We start from the raw sequence: 27,993 nt of genomic DNA on the forward strand, positions 1-27,993 counted from the left end.
GTGTAGGAAAGCTGGAGATAAAATATAAATATTAAGGCACTATACACAGACTGAATCTGAGACTAACAAGGAAGGAGACAATGATCAAGGTCAAAGTCAAGTACCTAAACACAACTCATGTCCATTAGAGAAGACTAAAGTTTTGTCATCTGCAGTAATCAGAAGGATGAGATAAAAAGGTGGAAATTAAAATCATCAAACATACCAATAACATGCAAACCCCATAACAAAATCGGAGACATTAATCAAAGAATTCTACATCTTTTTAAATGACCACACAATCAATGCCTGAAATAAAACAAAAATAAATTTAAGATATAACATTAACTTGTTTATACAGCTTAGAAAAGCCTGTCTCTATCAAAACATTTATTTACTATAATCTGTACATAGTCATATAGCCCTTTCTGGTAACCTCACTAAGTGCATTTTTGGTAGGTATTGTGCACTGGGCAACATTCACTGATTACAACAACAAAGAATGAAGTAAATGAAATTATATGGGAAACTTTTAGTCTCAGAGTCAGTCTGTGTGTGGTACCTCTTTTCCACAACACTCAGGATCAAGTTCTTGCTGTTGACCAGAAAAGATATGATAGCAGATTTGTGAGTCTTAATTCTGGACTGTAATATTTTCTTTACAAACAATGGACTGTATACTGTTTTATTTGTGGGCACTTCTCCATCATTAGTTATCTTAAGCTATCAGCCTTTGTAGTGTCCCCCCACAGTTACCCAAAAATTTTAAAAGCTTTTACATGTTTCTGTATCCCAGAGTGTAGGTGTTTGTTTTTCTGTACAAAATCAAAAAGAATTTGGAAGAAAAAAGTATTTATTAATTTTGTTCAAGGGATGCTCATTGCTATTTGCATTTTATTATTTTACAGTGAGTCATACTCACAAGGTCCCTGGAGCTGGTCCCTTTGTTTTCCTTCCCAGAATATTTTGTATGACACATAATTCCCTAGATCTTGCAGTTGGTTTCTATATCATGGTCTCCAACATTTAGTGACCTTGGCCAAGGACCAATCCAATGTCCTGTGTGTGTTACATGTGTATGCTATATTGTTCTAATCATGCTATATCATGTTTGTGTTAGGACTGGGCTTTTTGTATTTTTCAATTTGTATTTTTTAAAAATTATTTACTTTTTTATTTATGTACAAAAAAGAAAAATAGTGTAAGGTATAATAGTTGTATAAAAGTATGTTTTGTGATGTTTCTCTGGTCTTGCTTTAGTAATTCTTTTCTAAATAGTGACGAGACTGGAGTTAATTTATAAATATATATTAAGAGAAAGATTTTCTTATTGTGCCACTGTATACATTTATATTCTCCTGATCCTTTTGCCCATGGTAATTGTATATTGTGAGAAGGGTTAGAAATCACCCAGCACTGCATCATAGTTAACATAAATAAATACAAAACACTTGGCAAAGGCAGATTCGTTAGTGACAACAGCAGTTATCTTCTTGTCCAGCGGCTTAATTACCTACTGGATATAGCAAATACTTAATATGAAAGGGAGATTACTAGGTTACCAAAAGTGTCTATATGGATCTTTCACTTAAAATGCATATTCAAAAACAAAAATCATTTGCTAGAGACTCAAATTACAGTCAATTAATATTTTCATTTATCATATTTAAGAATTCAAGTTTATAATTGTCATCTTGTTATCAATATGGAATATTCACAGTTTCAATAATGCAGAATTTAAATTTTTAAAATTAAAGTGTAGCGACTTAGTTCAATAAAAATTAAGATGTTAATTTGCACAAATAAATTTGACCACATACACTGACTGGGAAGGAATGAGGTGAAAGAACATAGGGAGTGCAGTGAAGTAAGTGCAAGACCTGTGACAGTGGAGCTGAATGATAGAGCTGTAAGCATGGGGACTCTGCTTAGTGCAGTGAGGGAAGATTTTAGATGAGGAAATACTAGTTAACTGATATATGTTGTTAACTGAGGCAAAAGAGAACTACTATAAACAGGCTATTGATGAAAGTAAGAGTACCAAGACATTGTGGAAGCATCTACAAGAAATGAACCCACCCAGGAACAGTTGTCTTCCCCCCTAGACTTAAGCAAAATGATGATACAGGAACATCTGTACAAGACATTGTGGAAATGTTCAACAATTTCTTCATAAGCATCTCCAGTAACAGTATTCAGTACCAGACTAACATCCCAATTGAACTTGATGCTCTTCTATTATTTATAAGAGCTAAAATTCCTGATGATAATTATTATTCAATAGCTAATGTTAGTGAAGCTGATGTTTTTGATATGCTAATTACGGTGAATATTTATCCTCTGGATTGGATGGGATTAGCCCACAAATTCTAAAAATTGTTGCACCAGTAATAACAAAGTCACTAACGCATATCATAAACTTAAGTATAATGAGTGGTAATTTTCCAGAAACACTGAAATGTATAAAGGTTACACCTATCTTTAAGAAAGGAGAAAAGGAGGATCCAGGGAATTACAGACCAATATCAATTCTACCTGTATTGTCAACATTATTTGAAAAGCATGTAGCCATTCAGTTCTATACATTTTTTGAAACATACTCTCTATTTCATAAAGTGCAATCAGGATTTAGAAAGTACCACTTGTGCCAAACAGAGCTTACCAAATTAACTGATCTTTGGCAGAAGGAAATGGATAATGGACATATGACTGGAATTGTTTTCCTTGACTTCAAGAAAGTCTTTGATCTTGTTATCATGAAATTCGGCAGCAAAAGTTGAACTGTTCCAGGTTCAACAATCCTTGTTTAAACTGGTTTAGATCATACCTAAACCAAAGGTCTCAACAAGTAAGCATTGGCAATATTAGCTCTCAAACTCACACAATTCATTCAGGGGTCCCTCAGGGCTCAGTTTTGGGCCCTCTCCTCTTCCTTATCTATATCAATAATCTACCATTAAATAATGAACCTTTTATACATCTAGTTCTGATACTGAAGTTATCCAAATGAGATTAAACTCACCTTATTAGACTCAAAAACTGGGCACAACAAAATAGGATAGTAAATAATGAAGGTAAAACAAACTATATGATTTGGGGACATCACAAAAGCTACACAAGTCAGGGAACCCAGAACTATCTCTTGCAATAAATAATCATACATTAGAAAATGTCAAACATGAAAAGCTTGTAGGTGTGACCATAGATACTAATTTATTATGGAATGACCATATTGATAAGCTTTGTAAAACATTGTCATCCAAAATTGCCCTACACAGCTGAATCAAGAATGGAAACTCAAAATCTATACTACAAGTCATATATTCTTCCAACAATGGATTACTGTTAAAATGTATGGGGAAACTGTGCTAAACCTGAGCTTGACATGATTTGTAAACTTCAGAAACGAACAGCACGCATAATTTTAGATGCATATATTGATCATCCCTCAAAAGCATTATTTACTGAACTCAAATGGTTCATAATATATGACAGGATAGATTTTCACAAGGCAGTTCTTTTATATAAATGTCTACATGGAACTGCACCATAGCATCTTCAGGACTTATTCAGGCCTTTTTCATCACAATACCAGTTGAGATCAATATCACATGGACACCTTGTAGCACCAAAACCAAGAACAAACCAATTTAAAAAGAGCTTCCAATACTCTGGCACAGTTCTGTATTTTGTTACATATACATGTATCTGATTTAATTCATATTTATTTTAATTTAATTGTTTGTCAGTTTTAAATTTTTTATTCTATTAAATGCTTTTATGATGTAAATTTATTCACACAGAGATGACATTTTTCCAGAAAATATGTTGACCTGGATCATTCTTTTTATAAACACCAGGTGTTGATCTAATTCCTGACCTTGTTTCAGAATTTGTAGCAACCTTCATAAATAAGTTCTATTTTATTTTAAAATGATTTGTTTTTGACAGGATCATTTTGGTGTACGTAACATAAACACAATCACATGACCCCCCCCCCCTTTGATTTTGCAATTCTGGTTTTCACATTACTGTGCATTTGTTAGTTTTAATACAGATGCATAGAGAGAGATTTCTCAGTTTTGGGCTTTTTACACTGATGTCAAGTTATTTTGTTGTAGCCAGATTTTGAGTTATAATTTTCTTCAGATCAGTTGGATTTCAAAAGGATTAATTCTTTTTTTCTCTAGAAATATTTTGAGGAGTGCTCACACAAAAATTTTGGAAAGACATTGCTTACAAATTTAATTTGGATTTCCAATACTGGAGTGTCATTATTTGTATTTCTAAAAGGAACTGTAGATAAGCACAGTATTGACTACAGCATACATCATCGTCTTCCATCTTGGATTTTCCATAAGGATTCAAACCTGAAATTATTTGAACTTTTATTACTAGGACTTTTGCAATTTAATTTGTGGATTATTTTTGGATTATTTTTGGATTTGATTCTTGAAAATGTAAGTTCTTTTTTTTCTTCATTTTTACAGAATTTTTCCAGGGAAATAAATTATTTGTTAAATTTGAAAAAGCTTGTTGTTTTCACTCTTTCTATGTTACTGTTTATTCGAGCCTAAACACATAACAATTTAAGAAGAGATATCATGAGCATGTATGTGCTTCTAATGGATCATGTAATTTAGTATTTTAATATTAAACATGTTAAAATAAACAGTAATTATTGCTATCTTCATATAATGTGCATTGTTATACTCTCCTTAAGAGGTCCTCAAGGGAGAATAGTCCTTGACTAATGAGTCACCCTCTATAAATAAAGCATTATTATTATTATTATATTATTATTATTATTACCCAATATTATCAAAATTCCCCATGAATTGGCTCCCAGATCACTTAAACATGAGAAAATAACACAGCTCCATGGCCTAAGTGGTTAAAGCATTTGCCTTGGATGCAGGAGGTCATGTGTTTGAACCCTGGCCGAGTCATTCCAAAGACTTGTAAAAATGGTACTAACATGTGCCTTGCTCAGCATTAAGACTTTAGTGTTAGGACTGGTTGGCCTGGTGTCAGGATAATGTGACTAGGTGGGTCATGACACTACATGTCTGCAGCATGATGCCCCAGTGCTACATCACTATAAACTGTCACACTCCAGACATTGTAGTGATATGACTGAAAAATTGTTAAAGCTACATTAAAAATCCAAATCACATACAGAGAAAAGAACAAATCATCTTGTGTTTACATTTGAAGCTGTATCTTGAGCATCTTATACTTAATGAAGCAAATAAATGAAAGCACTTCTAATTGAAACTGATCCGTTGTAGTTTGTTTATTTACTTACCATTAGATTCCCATGCTGAAAGTCAGTCAATTTTTTTATAAATATCCAAACAATATTAAGAAAACTGAGGGATGTGAAATTGGTATGAGAATTTATAATCAAGAGTACTTAGACTGTCAAGTTGCCCATAATTCTCTGATATTTTACCTTACAAAGAAATTAGACTGTCATGTTGCATGTAATTCTCTGATATTTTACCTTACAAAGAAATTAGACTGTCATGATGCCTGTAATTCTGTGACATTTTATCTTACAAAGAAATTGCCTGCCAATTTGCCCCTAATTCTGTAAAATTTACCTCATGAGTAATCAGATTAGGAAATTGCCCCTAATGCAGTGGACTGCATCAAAACTTCCACCCTGACTTTAACCAGATTCCAGGTGGAATTTTAAAGTGGATTTCACCTAAAACCTAGATTCCACTCATTATAAATTTTTGGTGAATTCAAGGCTGATTCAGGGTGGAACATGGCCCAAAATATGCAAATTACTCCATCTATTACTAGGAGGAATCTGTTTATTCTGCTTTTTTAGCCTAGATTCCCCTTATTATCACTTTTAGGTAGACTCAGGGTGGATTCAGGTTGGAATGTAGCTCGAAATATGCAAATTACTCTGTCTGTTACTAGGTGGAATCTTTACTTCTGCCTAGTTAGATGGAAATACACGCAGAAACCCCATCCAATAATGAAAATGTCAAGGCAGATTTCAGATGGGCTTTTTAAGCACTTTCTGTCTAAATCATAAAAAATATACCTCAGATTTCTAATAAACTGCCTAATGATTCTTAGACATTATTGGGAATCAATGATATTCACAATAATTTATAAAATGGATTATAAATTTTATTTTGATAGACATTATCAAATAAGGTTTAGGTTTTTCTTGTCCTCATTTTCTTTCTTGCATCCAAACCTAATCCATGATGGCATCACTTAAGTCTTTTTCATTTCCCTTTATGTTTGGTAAGATTTCACAAATATTTTGACCAAAACTTTCATTGAAATTGTGGTGAGATCTCACTAAAATTTCACTGAAATATTTGTGAGGTTTCACAAAAAAATTTACTAAAACTTTCATGAGATTTCACTAAAAGTTTGATCATTATATAGTATTTATCTCAAGTTTCAGTAGTGTTTCAGACATTTCAGAAGATTTCAAAGAAATAATAGATATGAATTAAACAGGACTTTATTAACCAAGGTGATATCAAAGTGTGCATGAAATTTTTTTATACAGATGTTGTAATTATATGACATCAAAGGCAAGAGATATAGGAGTTAATAATAATAATAATAATAATAATAATAATAATAATAATAATATAATGATAATAAAGACTTTATTTAGAGAAGGTAACTCATTTAAGCCTCTGCTGAAGAAACCAACACTAGACCATAACGATTTAAAGAACTACTGCCCAGTTTCTAATCTCCCATTCATATAAAAAATCTTAGAAAAGGTTGTTCTATTCCAGCTTGTATCTCATCTAAATTCAAACAGTCTTTTCAGCAATGTACGATCTGCATATCGCCCTTGCCACAGTACTGAAACTACTCTTCTAAAAGTAGTTAATGACATTCTCTCTGCGTTGGATAGCAGAAAGATTACAGTCCTCACCCTCCTTGATTTGTCTGCAGCATTTGACACAATAGACCATGACATATTACTTCACCATCTCCAGCATGTTTTTGGCATTCATGATACAGCCTTACTGTGGTTCAAGTCCTACTTGGTCAACAGGACACAAATTGTATCTGCAAATGGAATACACTCCAGCCCAGTTGATCTATGTTGTGGTGTTCCACAGGGGTCTGTTCTTGGACCTGTTCTCTTCATTCTGTACACTCAGTCGCCTCAAGTGTCATAGATCATTATCCAGTGTCTCACCAATTGTACACTGATGACACCCAAATATATGAATCTAGCCACCCAACTGAAGTTGATGCTACCATCCAAGGTGTAGAGAGGTGCATTTCTGATGTGAAATCATGGATGACATGTAACAAGCTGCAGATGAATGATGATAAAACTGAGGCCATTCTAATCACAACACAAAGAATTTCTCATTCACATCCTTTACCTCAAACAATAAATATCAGCAACGCCAACATTAAATTCACACAATCAGTATGAAACCTAGGTGTTACTCTGGACAGTACTCTCACATTGCACCAACATGTCATGCACATATGCAAGGCTGCATATCTTGAGCTGAGACACATTAGCTCAATTTGCAAATATCTTTCAGGTGATACCACTAAAACACTTGTGCTCCATTACATTTCACTGCCATCTCACCTTTGTCTGCGTGGGTTCAAGTCTAGGATTTGGCCAATGTGAGTATGTGAGAGAGCTTGCCAATAACTTCTTGTGGGTCGGTGGTTCTTTCCGGGGTTTTCCCGGGTTCTTCCTCCACCATTAATACTGGCCGCCATGCATAGCCTATCATGTACTGAGAAATGGCATTAAACCACACAATAACAAAAACAAACACTTGTGTGTTCATTAGTACTTTCAAGACTGGACTATTGTAACTCAATTTTGTCTGGTTCATCTCAATATCTACTCCAGAAACTTCAAAAAGTTCAAAACACAGCTGCTTGGATCATACTTAGAGTACCACAATCAGAGCACACCTCCCCACTGCTCTGTACCCTACACTGGCTATCCATTCGATCCAGAATCAAACACAAAATTTGTTCTCTGTGCTATGTTTCACTGTTGGACTCTAGTCCAACATACCTATCTGACCTCACCCATGTGTACACACCAGCAAGATACTTACGCTCCTCTTCTGACAATCGTATACTCATTATTCCCACTATGAAAACAAAGTCATATGGACAGCGTTCTTTTGCATACCAAGGCCCAGCAACGTGGAATGAATTGCCCACTGAACTTAGACACAAAGAAACAGTGATCACATTCAAGAGGGCTCTCAAAACTCACTTATTTCGACTGCAAGAACAAACTTAAAGACCTAATAATGTTTCCTACCTGAAATATTCTCAGCATGTTTTTTATTTTTAATGTTTTTCTAATTTCATGGTGTTTGTTTTTGTAATAATATTATTATATGTATTTTATCTTATAGGTGTTGTCTAATGTTATAAAGCGCTTAGAGCTTCTAAAGATTAGGTGCTATACAAAAGTCCTCATTATTATTATTATTATTATTTAGTTACAGAACTAATCTACCTTGAGGCCTTCTATCTGTGATGTACAACATATACAGTATATAAAACATGATGTGCAAAATCTGGCTGGACACTAAATAATTAAGTGATTTTAAACATCAAATTATCAAGCCTGGAACATATGCTTGACTTCTCCAATTTTCCATGTCCACCTTTGTATTAACCAGATTTTTAACATTTTAGGCAGATTCTGACTGGAGTCTGCTTAAGTTCCAGGTGGAATCCACCTAATTATTTCATACGGGGGTCACTATTTTAACTTTAAAAAATTAGACTTTGAGATTGCCACAAATTCTGTGAATTTTTTCTCAAAGAGTAATCAGACTGTGAAAATGATCAAATTCTATGAGCATTTACTTCTAATAGAAATCAGGCTAAGTTTGCCCTTAATCCTGTGAGATTTAATCTCACAGAGTAATCAGGCTGTTAGAGTGTCTCAAATTATGTGATGTTATCTCACACAATAGTCAGACTGGGACCCTAATTTCACTGAACCGAACATACCCTAACAAACCCAATAAGATGATGCATAGGTCAGGTAATTGATCAATATGTTGTACATCACAGTCCAAAGTGATTATCAGTTCATGGTTTTATCTATTAATAAAGTTTTTAAGTTTTTCCATTAGTTCAGTGCCCCCTCTCCAGACTAGTGTAAAAGAGAACTGGACTCAGAATGATGCGCTGTGTGCACAACTAAAATCCTGAGTCCCATTGTATGAATATTTCATGTAAAACACTATGGCTGACTTTGGCAAGGTTACAGATGAATAAAAGTGTTTTGTTCTTGTAGGAAACACTGCAACTATATCTAGAATCAATATGGTTCATAACACTGAGATTGAGCACACTAGTGGAGCTGTTCATTGCAACTCTGTATGATGTCAATATGGTTGATAAAACTGCAGCTGGGCATGTACATATATATACTGTTCATGACCCCAAAGTTTTGTATGCTATTGGAGCTCTTCACTGCAACTCTATATAGTATCATATTGGTTTATAACCCTGACATTGTATATTGTTCATGACCCCAAGGCTGGGCATTGTTATTGGAGCTCATGTCATGGGGCTAACCCACCCAACCTCTCTGTGCCTCATCTTGTATCCTGTGACCTCACTAAAGACTGACCAGTCACATGACCTATGTTTCATCTCATGTGGTCCCTAAGTGTACTACAGGTTCAATGAAATTGCTTGGTATATGTATCGTTTAATTTTCCAATTTTCTTAGAGTAATTAGACCGTGAGATTGCCTCTAAATATCTCAGAGTAATCAGTCTGTGAGATTGCCTCCATTTATCTCAAAGAGTAATCATATTGTGAGATTGCCTTTAAATATCTCAAAGAGTAATCAGACTGTGAGATTGCCTCCAATTATCTCAAAGAGTAATCAGACTGTGAGATTGCCTCTAAATATCTCAGAGTAATCAGTCTGTGAGATTGCCTCCATTTATCTCAAAGAGTAATCAGATTGTGAAATTGCCTTTAAATATCTCAAAGAGTAATCAGACTGTGAGATTGCCTCCAATTATCTCAAAGAGTAATCAGGCTGTGAGATTGCCTCTAAATATCTCAGAGTAATCAGTCTGTGAGATTGCCTCCATTTATCTCAAAGAGTAATCAGATTGTGAAATTGCCTTTAAATATCTCAAAGAGTAATCAGACTGTGAGATTGCCTCCAATTATCTCAAAGAGTAATCAGACTGTGAGATTGCCTTTAAATATCTCAAAGAGTAATCAGACTGTGAGATTGCCTCCAATTATCTCAAAGAGTAATCAGACTGTGAGATTGCCTCTAAATATCTCAAAGAGTGATCAGACTGTGTAATTGCCTCCAACTATCTCAAAGAGTAATCAGACTGTGAGATTGCCTCCAATTATCTCAAAGAGTAATCAGGGTGTGAGATTGGCTCTAAATATCTCAGAGTAATCAGACTGTGAGATTGCCTCCAAATATCTAAAAAGAGTGATCAGACTGTGAGAGTGCAGCTACTTTTGTGAGATTTTACATCAAAGAGTGATGTATTACATGTATTATTGTTTGTAATCCAGCAAATGGAGCATAATACAGTACATTTTCATGAATTGTTAACTGAAAAATACACCTTTTACAATTTAACTATGCAGCTATTATTGTTATTAAGATTTCTGCCAAATTAGGTGTCTTGCTGAGCTAGGAATTTCTTACTTCAGGGCAGTGAGCAAAAGGCATGTTTTTTTTTTCAATGAAGGGTCATTTATTCAAGGAAAAAAGGGTCATTTTTATGTAACCTAAATAATGTAACTCGTATCTCTCATCAAAGACAAACATTTTTCTACAGAGGTAGTTTTAATTCAGAGGCAAATAGATGAAGATATTGAACTATATCTGTCACACTGGCACAAAAGGTGACTAAAGTTTCTTCTGCGATAACACGACTCCTTTTCCCACCATCCAGCAAATAAACTACTTAACCCTGAACTTAATGATAAAAGCTGCTTTTTCTTTTGAAGCTGACATACTGACACCTTTGACTTATATCATCAATGTGACTGGAACACGAGTACATGTGAGATAAGAAATATCTGCACACTGATTACATGATTTTCTTTTACCTAAACAATGCCTTCCTCATGAAGGAAAAGTTTGGCTTGCATAGACTGAGTGGCCGATGTAGATACATGCCAATGACTACTTAAGGCAGGAAGAAACTGATTGCTGACCACAGAAGGCAGGTCACCATTACATATAGTACATTTATATAGAAAATTAGAATGACTATTATGTACAGATTACCTGCAAGTAAAGGTGATCCATAGGACAGAATTGACTGTACATAGAATTTTAAAAAGTTAAGATTTACATAGGAATTGAATGGGGCAGATGGAAGACTACCTAGGTCAGAGGGGAGGGTCACATGAAGAGAATCAGAGTCTCTCGTTTTTGTTTTTTTTATGTAAAACACAGTCGTGCATCTGTTAATACCTACATCATTTTCAACATTGAGTTTGTATCCCTCTGCAACTCTTGTCACTTCATAGTGGTCAAATTCACACCCACTGCAATAAGAAGAACCAAAATTCATTTAAACTTCATGTGAAATAAATAAAGCTTTCTTATTGTGTCTTGATGATGAATATGATTCATTACTGACTTAAAATTGCAAGTCCAGCTTCAAACTGCATAAACCCTGACCTGATATCATGCAATGTGTCAGCAGATTTGGGTCTCTGCTTGTAAATGAACTTAATTTCTAAGTGAGTATTTCTGCTTTTAAAATACCTGGAAAAGCTGCATTTTCTCAAAAACATTTACCAGTATGGGCCAAAATGTATAATTCACTCACCATTTCTAATTACAATAAACACATCTTCACTAGCCAAGGATCATCAACCCGCTTTATTCCAAAAATGTATTAAACGCATCCATTAGAAATTAACTTTATCATTAGAAAAGAATATGTTCATTATTATGTTAAAAGTTCAAGAGATGATCTTTAGAAATAATGATTTAACTCAAGCTAGATACATGTATTTTGACTAGTCCTCAATATGGAGAAACTGCTAATTAAACTTTAATTTAATTAATCTTCAACAGTGAAAATCTTAATTAAAATTTAATCAAGTTTCATGAGGATAAAAAACTAGTTTTCAAGTTTGACAATTTCTCCAAGAAGTGATTAATTTTTTGTCACAAATACTAATTAACTGCCCATTGAGGAAAAAGAATTTGGATGGGGGTGGGAGGTGAGTTACCCAGGATGATCAACCCTCTTGGTAATGACATAGCTGCCTGTGCTCATGTGGGTAGTACTCTCCCTCAGAAGGGTGTTGCCCATTCCAAAATTCCTGGCGTTCGTCAGAATTTTCTCTGCAAAGTCCCTTGAACAGCCTGATACAAACCAGCTGTAATGGAAGAAAATAAAAAATACATATCTACTGGTGTATTTACTTGTAAACAGTGTAGTAACTAAGGCCAGCATCCTTTGATCACAATCATGAAATAATATGACAAATCCCCAACTTTCTATATTTAATAACACAAAACTCAGAATAAATTATTTTATTGAATATTGTTAAATGTAAGTTCACTCATTATAGAAGTGACAGTGAAAAGCCTTTATTATCCTGTGCCTTGAATACAAGTTTAAATTATTTTTGTCAATTACAAAATTATTGTACAAGTATATGCCTTTGAATACTAATTATGCATAAAAAATGACACTGAATACCAATTAGGCACTGAAAATGCCACTGAATACCAATTACATGTATGTGTTGAAAGTGCTGTTGAATACCAATTATGTGTTGAAAGTACTGTTGAATACCAATTATGTGTTGAAAGTGCTGTTGAATACCAATTATGTGTTGAAAGTACTGTTGAATACCAATTATGTTTTGAAAGTACTGTTGAATACCAATTATGTGTTGAAAGTGCTGTTGAATACCAATTATGTGTTGAAAGTGCTGTTGAATACCAGTTATGTGTTGAAAGTACTGTTGAATACCAATTATGTGTTGAAAGTGCTGTTGAATACCAATTATGTGTTGAAAGTGCTGTTGAATACCAAGTATGTGTTGAAAGTGCTGTTGAATACCAATTATGTGTTGAAAGTGCTGTTGAATACCAATTATGTGTTGAAAGTGCTGTTGAATACCAAGTATGTGTTGAAAGTGCTGTTGAATACCAATTATGTGTTGAAAGTGCTGTTGAATACCAATTATGTGTTGAAAGTGCTGTTGAATACCAAGTATGTGTTGAAAGTGCTGTTGAATACCAATTATGTGTTGAAAGTGCTGTTGAATACCAATTATGTGTTGAAAGTGCTGTTGAATACCAATTATGTGTTGAAAGTGCTGTTGAATACCAATTATGTGTTGAAAGTGCTGTTGAATACCAAGTATGTGTTGAAAGTGCCTTAAAAACTAACCAACAAGGTGAGGACACCTTGTAGCACATTATTGGGTATGGCAAAAAAAATTTCAAATTAGCAATTAACAAAATTCAAATCAAAGTTTGGATGGTTTGCTTCATCTTGGGTATATATTAAAACATTAATGTAACAGAAAAATACATGGAAACAGAGAGGATGTGTGTTTGTGAGAAACAGAGACAGAATAATCACCTTGGTGTACCACTTTGTCTGGGATCCCTGTAAAATCTGTGTGTCTGAAAAAAAAATATATATGTGCATTAGTAAACTTTAATAATGGAAGAAAAATTAAGCCACTGAAATTTCACAGCTTATGAGTGTGGGAAAATCTATCTAAATCTGAAAAATAAATCCAGTGAGCAAATTCATCAGTCACCTTCTACATAGATAAAATACTGTTGCTTCCAACGATCCTGAAAATCTATTCCAAAAATCTTTACTGCAAGTTATTTCACAAAATATGTCATTTCTTCTTTCACACTTGAACACTTTATAATTTCCACCTGAAAGCAAATCTCCAAAAGCATAATTTCATATGTGATAAAAATTGGAAATAAAAAGCACCATATGTATTTAACATCTACACTCACAAACCCAACTTCAAACAAAATGGACTCTGATCTTCCCTTACATAATGCATCAGCAGACTAGGGTCTATCATGTTTGCTCTACTTATTACATCTAACAAACTGCACAGACACAGATCTGCAGTTGCATTATCCAAGGGCACATCTGGGTCTATGCAGTTTGGAGTTGGACTGAAATTAAAAATTTTCATCATTACTTCATTAGAAACATATTCAAAGTGCCACAAAATAAGTCTTCTATTATGGTTAGATGTGACTGTGGGCAATATCTACTCTATTTTTCTTATGTGTTAAAACGTGTGAAGTATTGGATAAACTTAGAATCAATAAGAAAAGATATCCAGGGCAGTGTTATTCTATGTTAAAAAGATTGATGACACTGAGAAAACCAAGATGTTGAATATAATCAAACAAAAGTTATTTTAAATTTTGATATGGTTATCTTGGATTGCTGAAGATGTAGCTGATGTGGATTTATTTTATGACATTTTAAACAATGTGTCAACATGCTACAAGAACTGTCAAACAATATGGTCTCATCCAGGTAGGCTTTTGCTACAAAAGCTGTCAAACAACATAGTCAAATCCAGTAAGGCTTTCACTACAAGAGCTGTCAAACAACATGGTCACATCCAGTAAGGTTTTTGCTACAAAACCTGAAAAATAACATGGTCAAATCCAGTAAGGCTTTTACAACAAGAAATTCAAACAACATGGTCAAATCCAGTAAGGCTTTCACTACAAGAGCTGTCAAACAACATGGTCAAATCCAGTAAGAGCTGTCAAACAACATGGTCAAAGCTAGTAAGGCTTTTGCTACAAAAATCCTACAAGAGCTTATCAAACAACATGGTCAAATCCAGTAAGGCTTTTGCTCTAAAAGCTGTCAAACAACATGGTCAAATCCAGTAAGAGCTGTCAAACAACATGGTCAGAGCTAGTAAGGCTTTTGCTACAAATTAAAGCTGAAAAACATAATGGTCATATCCAGTAAGGCTTTTGCTAAAAACCTGAAAAACAACATGATCAAATCCAGTAAGGCTTTTACAACAAGAGATTCAAACAACATGGTCAAATCCAGTAAGGCTTTCACTACAACAGCTGTCAAACAACATGGTCAACTCCAGTAAGGCTTTGCTACAAAAGCTGTCAAACAACATGGTCAAATCCAGTAAGGCTTTCACTACAAGAGCTGTCAAACAACATGGTCTCATCCAGTAAGGCTTTTGCTATAAAAGCTGTCAAACAACATGGTCAAATCCATTAAGGCTTTTGCTACAAAAGCTGAAAAACAACATGGTCAAATCCAGTAAGGCTTTTGCTATAAAAGCTGTCAAACAACATGGTCAAATCCGTTAAGGCTTTTGCTACAAAAGCTGAAAAACAACATGGTCAAATCCAGTAAGACATTTATGATAAGAGATTCAAACAACATGATCAAATCTAGTAAGGCTTTCACTGCAAAAGCTGTCAAACAATGTGGTCAAATCCAGTAAGGCTTTCACTACAAGAGCTGTCAAATAACATGGTCAAATCTAGTAAGGCTTTTATGACAAGAGATTCAAACAACATGGTCAAATCCAGTAAGGCTTTTACAACGAGAGATTCAAACAACATGGTCAAATCCAGTAAGGCTTTCACTACAACAGCTGTCAAACAACATGGTCAACTCCAGTAAGGTTTTGCTACAAAAGCTGTCAAACAACATGGTCAAATCCAGTAAGGCTTGCTACAAAAGCTGTCAAACAACATGGTCAAATCCAGTAAGGCTTTCACTACAAGAGCTGTCAAACAACATGGTCTCATCCAGTAAGGCTTTTGCTATAAAAGCTGTCAAACAACATGGTCAAATCCATTAAGGCTTTTGCTACAAAAGCTGAAAAACAACATGGTCAAATCCAGTAAGACTTTTATGATAAGAGATTCAAACAACATGATCAAATCTAGTAAGGCTTTCACTGCAAAAGCTGTCAAATAATGTGGTCAAATCCAGTAAGGCTTTCACTACAAGAGCTGTCAAACAACGTTGTCAAATCCAGTAAGGCTTTCACTACAAGAGCTGTCAAACAACATGGTCAAATCTAGTAAGGCTTTTATGACAAGAGATTCAAACAACATGGTCAAATCCAGTAAGGCTTTCACTACAACAGCTGTCAAACAACATGGTCAACTCCAGTAAGGCTTTGCTACAAAAGCTGTCAAACAACATGGTCAAATCCAGTAAGGCTTGCTACAAAAGCTGTCAAACAACATGGTCAAATCCAGTAAGGCCTTTGCTATAAAAGCTGTCAAACAACATGGTCAAATCCATTAAGGCTTTTGCTACAAAAGCTGAAAAACAACATGGTCAAATCCAGTAAGACTTTTATGATAAGAGATTCAAACAACATGATCAAATCTAGTAAGGCTTTCACTGCAAAAGCTGTCAAACAATGTGGTCAAATCCAGTAAGGCTTTCACTACAAGAGCTGTCAAACAACGTTGTCAAATCCAGTAAGGCTTTCACTACAAGAGCTGTCAAATAACATGGTCAAATCTAGTAAGGCTTTTATGACAAGAGATTCAAACAACATGGTCAAATCCAGTAAGGCTTTTACAACAAGAGATTCAAACAACATGGTCAAATCCAGTTAGGCTTTCACTACAACAGCTGTCAAACAACATGGTCAACTCCGGTAAGGCTTTGCTACAAAAGCTGTCAAACAACATGGTCAAATCCAGTAAGGCTTTCACTACAAGAGCTGTCAAACAACATGGTCTCATCCAGTAAGGCTTTTGCTATAAAAGCTGTCAAACAACATGGTCAAATCCATTAAGGCTTTTGCTACAAAAGCTGAAAAACAACATGGTCAAATCCAGTAAGACTTTTATGATAAGAGATTCAAACAACATGATCAAATCTAGTAAGGCTTTCACTGCAAAAGCTGTCAAACAATGTGGTCAAATCCAGTAAGGCTTTCACTACAAGAGCTGTCAAACAACGTTGTCAAATCCAGTAAGGCTTTCACTACAAGAGCTGTCAAATAACATGGTCAAATCTAGTAAGGCTTTTATGACAAGAGATTCAAACAACATGGTCAAATCCAGTAAGGCTTTTGCTACAAGAGCTGTCCAACAACATGGCCAAATCCAATAAAATTTTTGCCACAAAAGCTGTCAAACAACAAGGTCAAATCCAGTAAGGCTTTTACGACAAGACATTCAAACAACATGGTCAAATAGCAACATAAATATTGACAGCCTTCATCTCAGTTAAAATGCATTTCTCATAGGATTATATGATACTGGTAAATGTACAAACATGATCCTACAAACCAGGGAGTCTCTCCCTTGTCTGATAGTGGCCTAACTGAAGGGGAGTTCAATATGTTAACACTCTGTCATGACTATGGCGATATGAGACAAATGCTTTTTCACTATCAATATGTCAAGCATACAAGTTTCTAAAAGTTTTACTCATTCATTGAATCAAATGTTTCACTAATTTTTTTAAATATTAGACATTCATGTACTGAGCTATTGGAACAATTAAAAGTCTCCCATATTATTTTTAATCTTGGAACATTGGTGTAACAAGTTATTGGTACAATCAAAGGTCTCCTATATTACTGTATTTTTGTATTCTTGGAACACTGTTTTAAAAAGTCACTGGTACAATCATAGGTCTTCTATATTATTTGTATTCTTGGAACACTGGTGTGCTGAGCCATTTGTTCAATCAAATGTTTAACATATTATTTGTAAATTTGGAACATTCATGTACTAAGCCATTGATCTTACACTTCAGACAGCTGGAGGGATGACTTACACTATGGACATTTGGAAGGTGGTCTTACTCTAGACAGTTGGAAGGATGACTTACACTATGAAAATTTGGAAGGTGGTCTTACTCTAGACAGCTGGAAGGATGTCTTACACTATGAACATTTGGAAGGAGATCTTACTCTAGACAGTTGGAAGGATGTCTTACACTATGAAGATTTGGAAGGAGATCTTACTCTAGACAGCTGGAAGGATGTCTTACACTATGAAGATTTGGAAGGAGATCTTACTCTAGACAGTTGGAAGATGTCTTACACTATGAACATTTGGAAGGAGATCTTACTCTAGACAGTTGGAAGGATGTCTTACACTATGAACATTTGGAAGGTGGTCTTACTCTAGATAGCTGGAAGGATGTCTTACACTATGAACATTTGGAAGGAGATCTTATTCTAGACAGTTGGAAGGATGTCTTACACTATGAATATTTGGAAGGAGGTCTTACTCTAGACAGTTGGAAGGATGTCTTACACTATGAACATTTGGAAGGTGGTCTTACTCTAGACAGCTGGAAGGAGGTACTATGGACATTTGGAAGCAGGTCTTACAATGGATAGTTGGTTTTACACTAGAACCAGGTTTCACACTACACAGTTGGAAGGAGGTCTTACAATATCGACATTTGGAAGGAGGTCTTAGACTATGGACAGTTGGAAGGAGGTCTTACACTATAGACAGCTAGAAGGTCTTACACTAGATGGTAGGAAGGAGGTCTTACACTATAGATAGTTGGAAGTAGGTCTTACACTAGACAATAGGAAGGAGGTCTTACACTATGGATAGTTGGAAGGAGGTCTTACAATATCGACATTTGGAAGGAGGTCTTAGACTATGGACAGTTGGAAGGAGGTCTTACACTATAGACAGCTAGAAGGTCTTACACTAGATGGTAGGAAGGAGGTCTTACACTATAGATAGTTGGAAGCAGGTCTTACACTAGACAATAGGAAGGAGGTCTTACACTATGGATGGTTGGAAGGAGGTATTACACTTGACAGTTGGAAGCAGTCTTACACCACAAACAGCTGGAAGGAGGTCTTACACTACAGACTACTGGAAGGAGGTCTTATGCTATACAGATGGAAGGAGTCATAAAATGTCTCAACAAAAACATCAGTAACATTTACAGTAGTGGCTAGAAATAATTTTTAAAGACATTAAAGTTGCTTGGATATTCATGGTTTAATACATTAACATCGATATACATTTAGCTATATACCAGACTGAAGAGGGCAAACAAAATAAGAAGAGAAAGTAAGTTGAAATAAAATAACATGATGCAAACATTTTGCTGCAACTGCATAAAAAATTACCTTTCACATCATCATTTTTAAGAATTCAAAGCTATAAAGTGGTATGATCAATGCTACTAACATCCTAAAAGAGAATAACAGTTTTAGTAAAGAAACTGAAAGATCTGTAAAATACAAATAAGTGTGCTCAATGGGACACAGATGAAAGATCTGTAAAATGCAAAATTGGAAGTGTGCTCAATTGGATACAGATGAAAGATCTTTGAAATACAAAACTGTAAGTGTGTTCAATCGGATATAGATGAAAGATCTGTAAAATACAAAACTAAGTGTGCTCAATTGAATACAGATGAAAGATCTATAAAATACAAAATTGTAAGTGTGCTCAATTGGATACAGAAGAAAGATCTGTAAAGTACAAAACTAAGTGTGCTCATAGGGACACAAATAAAAGATCTGAAAATGCAAAATTGGAAGTGTGCTCAATTGGATACAGACGAAAGATCTGTAAAATACAAAACTAAGTGTGCTCAATTGAATACAGATGAGCATTCTGTAAAATACAAAACTAAGTGTGCTCAATTGAATACAGATGAAAGATCTGTAAAATACAAAACTGTAACTGTGCTCAATTGAATACAGATGAAAGATCTATAAAATACAAAATTATAAGTGTGCTCAATTAGATACAGATGAAAGATCTATAAAATACAAAACTAAGTGTGCTCAATGGGACACAAATGAAAAATCTGTAAAATGCAAAATTGGAAGTGTGCTCAATTGGATACAGATGAAAGATCTGTAAAATACAAAACTGTAAGTGTGCTCAATTGGATACAGATGAAAGATCTGTAAAATACAAAACTAAGTGTGCTCAGTTGGATACAGACAAAAGATCTGTAAAATACAAAACTAAGTGTGCTTAATTGGATACAGATGAAAGATCTGTAAAATACAAAATTGTAAGTGTGCTTAATTGGATACAGATGAAAGATCTGTAAAATACAAAATCAGAAGTGTGCTCAATTGGATACAGATGAAAGATCTGTAAAATACAAAACTGTAAGTGTGCTCAATTGGATACAGATGAAAGATCTGTAAAATACAAAATTGTAAGTGTACTCAATTGGATACAGATGAAAGATCTGTAAAATACAAAATTGTAAGTGTGCTCATTTGGATACAGATGAAAGATCTGTAAAATACAAAATTGTAAGTGTACTCAACTGGATACAGATGAAAGATCTGTAAAATACAAAACTGTAAGTGTGCTCAATTGGATACAGATGAAAGATCTGTAAAATACAAAATTGTAAGTGTACTCAAATGGATACAGATGAAAGATCTGTAAAATACAAAATTGTAAGTGTGCTCAATTGGATACAGATGAAAGATCTGTAAAATACAAAATTGTAAGTGTGCTCAGTGGGATACAGATGAAAGATCTGTAAAGTACAAAACTAAGTGTGCTCAATGGGATACAGATGAAAGATCTGTAAAATACAAAATTGTAAGTGTGCTCAGTGGATACAGACGAAAGATCTGTAAAATACAAAACTAAGTGTGCTCAATGGGATACAGATGAAAGATCTGTAAAATACAAAATTGTAAGTGTGCCTAATTGGATACAGATGAAAGATTTGTAAAATACAAAACTGTAAGTGTGCTCAGTGGGATAGAGATGAAAGATCTGTAAAATATAAAACTAAGTGTGCTCAACTGGATACAGATGAAAGATCTGTAAAATACAAAACTAAGTGTGCTCAACTGGATACAGATGAAAGATCTGTAAAATACAAAATTGTAAGTGAGCCTAATTGGATACAGATGAAAGATCTGTAAAATACAAAACTGTAAGTGTGCTCAATGGGATACAGATGAAAGATCTGTAAAATATAAAACTAAGTGTGCTCAACTGAATACAGATGAAAGATCTATAAAATACAAAATTGTAAGTGTGCTCAATTGGATACAGATGAAAGATCTGTAAAATACAAAAATGTAAGTGTGCTCAATGGGATACAGATGAAAGATCTGTAAAATACAAAACTGTAAGTGTGCTCAATTGGATACAGAAGAAAGATCTGTAAAATACAAAACTAAGTGTGCTCAACTGGATACAGATGAAAGATCTGTAAAATACAAAACTAAGTGTGCTCAACTGGATACAGATGAAAGATCTGTAAAATACAAAACTAAGTGTGCTCAACTGAATACAGATGAAAGATCTGTAAAATATAAAACTAAGTGTGCTCAACTGAATACAGATGAAAGATCTATAAAATACAAAATTGTAAGTGTGCTCAATTGGATACAGATGAAAGATCTGTAAAATACAAAAATGTAAGTGTGCTCAATGGGATACAGATGAAAGATCTGTAAAATACAAAACTGTAAGTGTGCTCAATTGGATACAGAAGAAAGATCTGTAAAATACAAAACTAAGTGTGCTCAACTGGATACAGATGAAAGATCTGTAAAATATAAAACTAAGTGTGCTCAACTGGATACAGATGAAAGATCTGTAAAATACAAAACTAAGTGTGCTCAACTGGATACAGATGAAAGATCTGTAAAATACAAAATTGTAAGTGAGCCTAATTGGATACAGATGAAAGATCTGTAAAATACAAAACTGTAAGTGTGCTCAATGGGATACAGATGAAAGATCTGTAAAATATAAAACTAAGTGTGCTCAACTGAATACAGATGAAAGATCTATAAAATACAAAATTGTAAGTGTGCTCAATTGGATACAGATGAAAGATCTGTAAAATACAAAAATGTAAGTGTGCTCAATGGGATACAGATGAAAGATCTGTAAAATACAAAACTGTAAGTGTGCTCAATTGGATACAGAAGAAAGATCTGTAAAATACAAAACTAAGTGTGCTCAACTGGATACAGATGAAAGATCTGTAAAATACAAAACTAAGTGTGCTCAACTGGATACAGATGAAAGATCTGTAAAATACAAAACTAAGTGTGCTCAACTGGATACAGATGAATATCTAGAACCTTTGTTTCCTTAGAAATTCAAATGTTAGATTAAAAAGGTCCATGCAACAATAGTCATGAATTTATTTGCCTGTTGTTTAATATTATGCATGCATTTTAATGCATATTTGGTTTTATTCTATCACTTTTACCAAGTGGAGTTCTAACCAATTGTGTTTGTGTGTTTGTCTTGATCTCAGCACAGCTTTTTGTGATTTCTAATCATGGTGCATACAGAGTCCTGTGTAATGCAGTATAGTATTTGATTTACTTCTGCCATTTGTGACTTTATCCTACTTTGCATTTAAAGCTTAACATTTTGGCAGTAGGTACAATTAAAACTCTGAAAGCAAAGTGATCCCTTGGTTGGCTAATAGTTCACAAGGTGACGATATACTGTTAACATTATTTTATCATTTTAACTTAGTTATCCTTCTCTCAGTCATGTACCATATATGCTTGCATATAAGGCTATTCACATATAAGCCAACTTCCCAAACTGAAGAGGTAAAACATTACAAAGTGTATCACTTGTGCATAAGCCCACCCTTAATACCAGCCATATTGAAAATCTTGTTATTGCAAATCTATCGGAAAGGATGGTCATATTCACATGTGGGTTTCACTACAGTAGGTCCTGGACTTCAGGTTAGGCATGTCATCTTGTCTTCAGCAATACACAATAACAATATATGCCAGTAGTCAACAAAAAACACTTAAGCTTAGACCATGTCCCACAGATAAGCTGACCTCCCTTCTTCCAGGTTTCTATTTTTTCCTAAATTATTTGGCATATATGTGAGTATATATGATATGTATGTTAGACAAAAAATATGCACTTTACTGAAGAATGCAACAATTTGATAAACTGTTATTGTCATATATAATACTGTATGTGACTGCTAAACTGTCACTGTGTCTGTCAGTCATTTTTAATGCTACATATCACTGCTAAATTGTCACTGTGTCAGTCAGATTTAACCCTGCATGTGACTGCTAAACTGTCACTGTGTCAGTCAGATTTAATGCTACATATCACTGCTAAATTGTCACTGTAACAGTCAGATTTAACACTGCATGTGACTGCTAAACTGTCATTGTGTCAGTCAGATTTATTGCTTCATATCACTGCTAAACTTTCACTGTGTCAGTCATATTTAACACTGCATGTGACTGCTAAACTAGCTGTGTCAGTCAGATTTAACACTGCATGTCACTGCTAAACTGTTGCTGTGTCAGTCAGATTTAATACTACATATCACTGCTAAATTGTCACTGTGTCAGCCAGATTTAACACTGCATATAATTGTGAAACTGTCAGATTTAACACTGCATGGCACTGCTAAATTGCCACTGTGTCAGCCAGAATTAACACTGCATAACACTGCTAAATTGTCACTGTGTCAGTCAGATTTAACATTTCATATTACTGCTATCCCTAATGAAATTGTAACACATCATCAGAAGGATGAATAAGTGGCATGTTTGATTTTTTGTTGGTCCAAACTGAGTATCGATTAATCAAAAATGGGTCATGTTTGCTGTTTGTTCCTAATTCAATTAACTCGCTTTTTGATAACAATGTCATCATTTCAATAAATGGCAGCAATTTTATGTAAAAAAAGGGCTTGATAAACGAAAGTAAAAGAAATCATATAAACCCTTTGATAAACGAAAGTAAAACAAATCATATAAACCCTTTGAAAGCTATATTCAGCTATACAATTAAGGAAGTGACTTTTCTTACTACACTGTATCTGAATCAACAAGCCATGGAAACTGGAAGTGGTATAAAGTGGAGGAGGACACTGAAATTTATAAAAATTAAATACAACGCCATCCTCGAAGTAGAACGGGGTTTAAAAGGCAAAACTAAGATTACCAACAGTACAACATTCTGGATGATGACATACCACTTTTTCATCTCTCACTCCTCAGAGTGGTTGGACATTCAGTTATTTCAACCCCAGTATTGTGCAGTCCACCAGACTACATAGATCAGTTACATAAATTTCCCTTTTATGTATGTGTGCAATACTACACAGATCGGTTACATGCATGTCCCATTTATGTATATGCCCAGTACTACACAGATTTGTTACATGAATGTCTCATTTATATATTTGTGCAATACTAAACAGATCAATTGCATGCATGTCCCATTCATGTATGAGTGCAATATTACACAGATTATCTATATGAATGTTCCATGTATGCATCTGTGCAATAAATACTAAACAGGTCCGTTGCATGCATGTCCCATTAATGTATGAGTGCAATATTACACAGATTATCTATATGAATGTTCCATGTATGCATCTGTGCAATAAATACTAAACAGGTCCGTTGCATGCATGTCCCATTCATGTATGAGTGCAATATTACACAGATTATTTATATGAATGTTCCATGTATGCATCTGTGCAACAAATACTACACAGGTCAGTTACACTTTCAGCTGACTGAATGAGTTCATTGTATTGGTGACCTGATCATTGGCTAAATTCATCTACATGTACTTGGGACAGTGGTGGAACCATGGTGAATAGGGAAAAATGATGTTGTGCCCACTTAGAGAATATCATGTTATATTGTGATCTAATAAGACTTGATTACTGAACAGAGCAATATTCACATTACTGTTTGAGTTATTATTTCAACATGTCATCTAAACTGGAAATGTTGAGTGATTATTTCAACCCTATCACATGGATGGGAAAATGTTTGAGTGATATTTTCAACCATATATGGACTGAAAATGTTCACATCACTATTTGTATATTATTCAATTAATATGTTATAGAATCTTCACATCACTATTTGTATATTATTCAATTAATATGTTATAGAATCTTCACATCACTATTTGTATATTATTCAATTAATATGTTATAGAATCTTCACATCACTATTTGTATATTATTCAATTAATATGTTATAGAATCTTCACATCACTATTTGTATATTATTCAATTAATATGTTATAGAATAACCTGTTACTCAACAGAAAAGGTGCAATCTTGAATCAGTGCACACATGACAGACATTTACAAAAAATAATTTCTTGACTGACAGATATATTCTAGCTCCAGACAGTATGACTTATTTTTAGTTCAATAGTGTCTGATTACATTTGTGATACTGTAAACATGGTTTGGATTTTGTGTGTAAATGTTTGTTTGCTTAAAATCATGGTTTCACATGAGGAACATACTGCTGTCAAATGTGCAAGTCCAGTTAATATGGGAGATAACTCTGTAAAATTAAATGGATAACTGTCTATAACTACATTAACTCAGTGATACACAACTGTGTAAAATTCCTTCTTAACAAATGAGAAAGGGAAAAATATATAGAAATGCAACACATATATTGTCCAGAATATTAAAGCATCAAGTCAATGAGCAAGAAAATCTGGTTAATTCAACCAATTACTTTATTTTCTTTGTAATGTTTTATCTTTCTTTGAAATCTTATTCAAAAGTATTTTTAAATCAAATGCAAAGTTTGCAAAATTTATTGTAGGAAAGTTCAAATAAAATGTGAATGGGAGAACATTTAAAGAACATAATACAGAGAGACAATCTGAATAATCCCCTTAGCTAGTACATGATAGGATTGTTATCTGTCATTGCAATATTGGCACTGGCAACAGCTGAATCTACCAAAATATCCACAACATTAGAGAATAGCTGTATTACATCTGACTAAATTCTGCTGAGAAAGACAGCAGTTTAAGATCCAGACTTCTATCATCTCCATTTCATCTTGGCTGTCTATCCACAGATCAAATTTCTATCTCAGTCTAGAATCTGCTTTAGTTGCCTTTGTGAAAAAACTATTAAACCTAGAGTGACAAGACTTTAAAGACTTTTAATTATCAAAATGGTCTCTTTCCAGGCTATTACTTCAAGTTTAGTAAAAAATTTTTAATTTGTCAAATTTTGGGACTCGGGCTTTTATCACAAACATTTTGTTAGTACAATTTGGCACAAACCACTTGAGGTAGACATAGAATACTTGGTATGCATTTTGCTGTTTATACTGAATAGACATGATACTAGCAATGCATTTTCCTAATCATACTGTATAGACATATCAGACATAGTATGCATTTTTCTATTCATACTGTATAGATAGATGACTAGACGGTGTAGACATATGATACTCATATATGCATTTTTCTATTTATACTGTGTAGAGATATTAGACATGGTATATATTTTTCTATTTATACTGGATAGACATATTAGACATAGTATGCATTTATCTATTCATACTGTATAGATGACTAGATGGTGTAGACATATGATATTCATATATGCATTTATATATTTATACTGTGTAGAGATATTAGACATGGTATGAATTTTTCTATTTATACTATATAGACATATCAGACATGGTATGTATTTTTCTGTTTATACTGTTTAGATGACTAGATGATGTAGACATTATACTTGCTAAGAGCTAAGAATTTTTCTATTTATACTGTTCTGATGACCAAATAGATGTTAAATGCTGTTGTTGTTGTTGTTGTGTGGTTTAACACCATTTTCAGCACACGATAGGCTATGCATGGCGGCCAGTATTAATGGTGGAGGAAGAATCTGGGAAAACCCCGGAAAGAACCACTGACCCATGAGAAGCTACTGGAAAGCTTTCTCACATGCCCACATTGGCCGAATCCTAGACTTGAATCCACGCAGACAGAGGTGAGATGGCAGTGATCTGTAACAGACAGCGCTTTAGACCACTCCGCCACTCGGGGCCCCGATGTTAAATGCCATTACATGTATAAAAAATTTCATATTTTTATACATTTCTGAATTTGTTGACTTTAATTTCTGGCATCTTAAGTAGAAGCACATATATTTTACAAAACACAAACACATATCTAGTTGTTTTACATATGCACATCAAGTTGCTTTAATTGGGGGAGGGTATACCAGCACTGAAAAGAGACTTCCTTGGAATATTGATTTAACAGACCATTGTTAAAATGAAACCTAAACAGCTTTATTATGATCTCTGATTAATTTCAGTTAAGCTCTAAAAAAGGGTCTTTTTAATTTCTAATGAAATTTTATTTAAATAAACCAGTTTCAATAATGTCTACATAGCTGTCACAGATGGGCTCCACTCTAATCATATATGCTATGTAAACAGATATACAACTGTGAAATGCATACAGTTAGATCTGCTGTCATATAATATACAAGCAAATATGGGTCTATACTTGTTCTACTTCTCGTTTTAAATCATCAAAGTAGACCCTGATTGGCCAATATGTTATGAGTCAGCAGATTATTGTCAAAACTGCTCAATGTAAGTTGAATGTTATGTCTCTAAATACACTAATCCATGTCATGAATCGCATCATAAGAAGGCTATTTATTTCAATCGATAACTTAACAAATATAATATTCAATAGGGTGTATATTAATATTCATGTAAATTTACTTTAAATACCATATTTACTGGCTGATAAGTTTAGTCCAACTGCAAACTGCAAAGATCAACATCTGCCATTATATGCAGTTTGTTAGGCATAATCAGTAGAACAAACAACATAAACCCTGAACTACTGGCACATTATGTGATGGTAGTACATGTACAGGGTCTACATTGTTTTGCTGTTGGACTTAAAAGTGAATATATACAGTAAGAATTGCTATTCATGTTCAGCTGGAAATTTTCCAATGACAAATTTTATCAAAGGCTAAGGGGATTTTTTTTTCTTTCAGTAAATCTAGGAAGTTTGAAACCTGAAGCAGCCAATAAAATGGGTACATTTTATCTGTCAATTATTTCTGAAAACTAGTCCAGCATGTACCTATAACAATTCAGTTAAACTGTAGATAAGATAGATGTTGTCTAGCAAGAGGAAGGGAATTTTTGTTTTGTTCAATGTTTTTGACCTTGCACAGT

General features: G+C 34.1%; 1 protein-coding gene across 1 annotated transcript in view; it reads right to left on the bottom strand.

Moving 5' to 3' along the window:
* LOC149801736 (uncharacterized) overlaps nt 1-16,608 on the bottom strand; it is a 97,045-nt gene extending 80,437 nt beyond the window's left edge. Inside the window, exons 1-6 of the mRNA XM_089956840.1 lie at nt 16,500-16,608; nt 14,564-14,646; nt 13,596-13,639; nt 12,226-12,375; nt 11,460-11,529; nt 5,288-5,302 (exon numbers count right to left, since the gene is read on the bottom strand). Of these exons, the coding sequence (XP_089812966.1) occupies nt 5,288-5,302; nt 11,460-11,529; nt 12,226-12,375; nt 13,596-13,639; nt 14,564-14,646; nt 16,500-16,608 (471 nt within the window). The remainder of the gene's footprint in view (nt 1-5,287; nt 5,303-11,459; nt 11,530-12,225; nt 12,376-13,595; nt 13,640-14,563; nt 14,647-16,499) is intronic.
* Nucleotides 16,609-27,993: the final 11,385 nt, after the last annotated feature.

Source organism: Sinohyriopsis cumingii, chromosome 4, assembly GCF_028554795.1.
Source record: "Sinohyriopsis cumingii isolate HCF-2022 chromosome 4, ASM2855479v2, whole genome shotgun sequence".
Lineage (NCBI taxonomy): Eukaryota > Metazoa > Mollusca > Bivalvia > Unionida > Unionidae > Sinohyriopsis > Sinohyriopsis cumingii.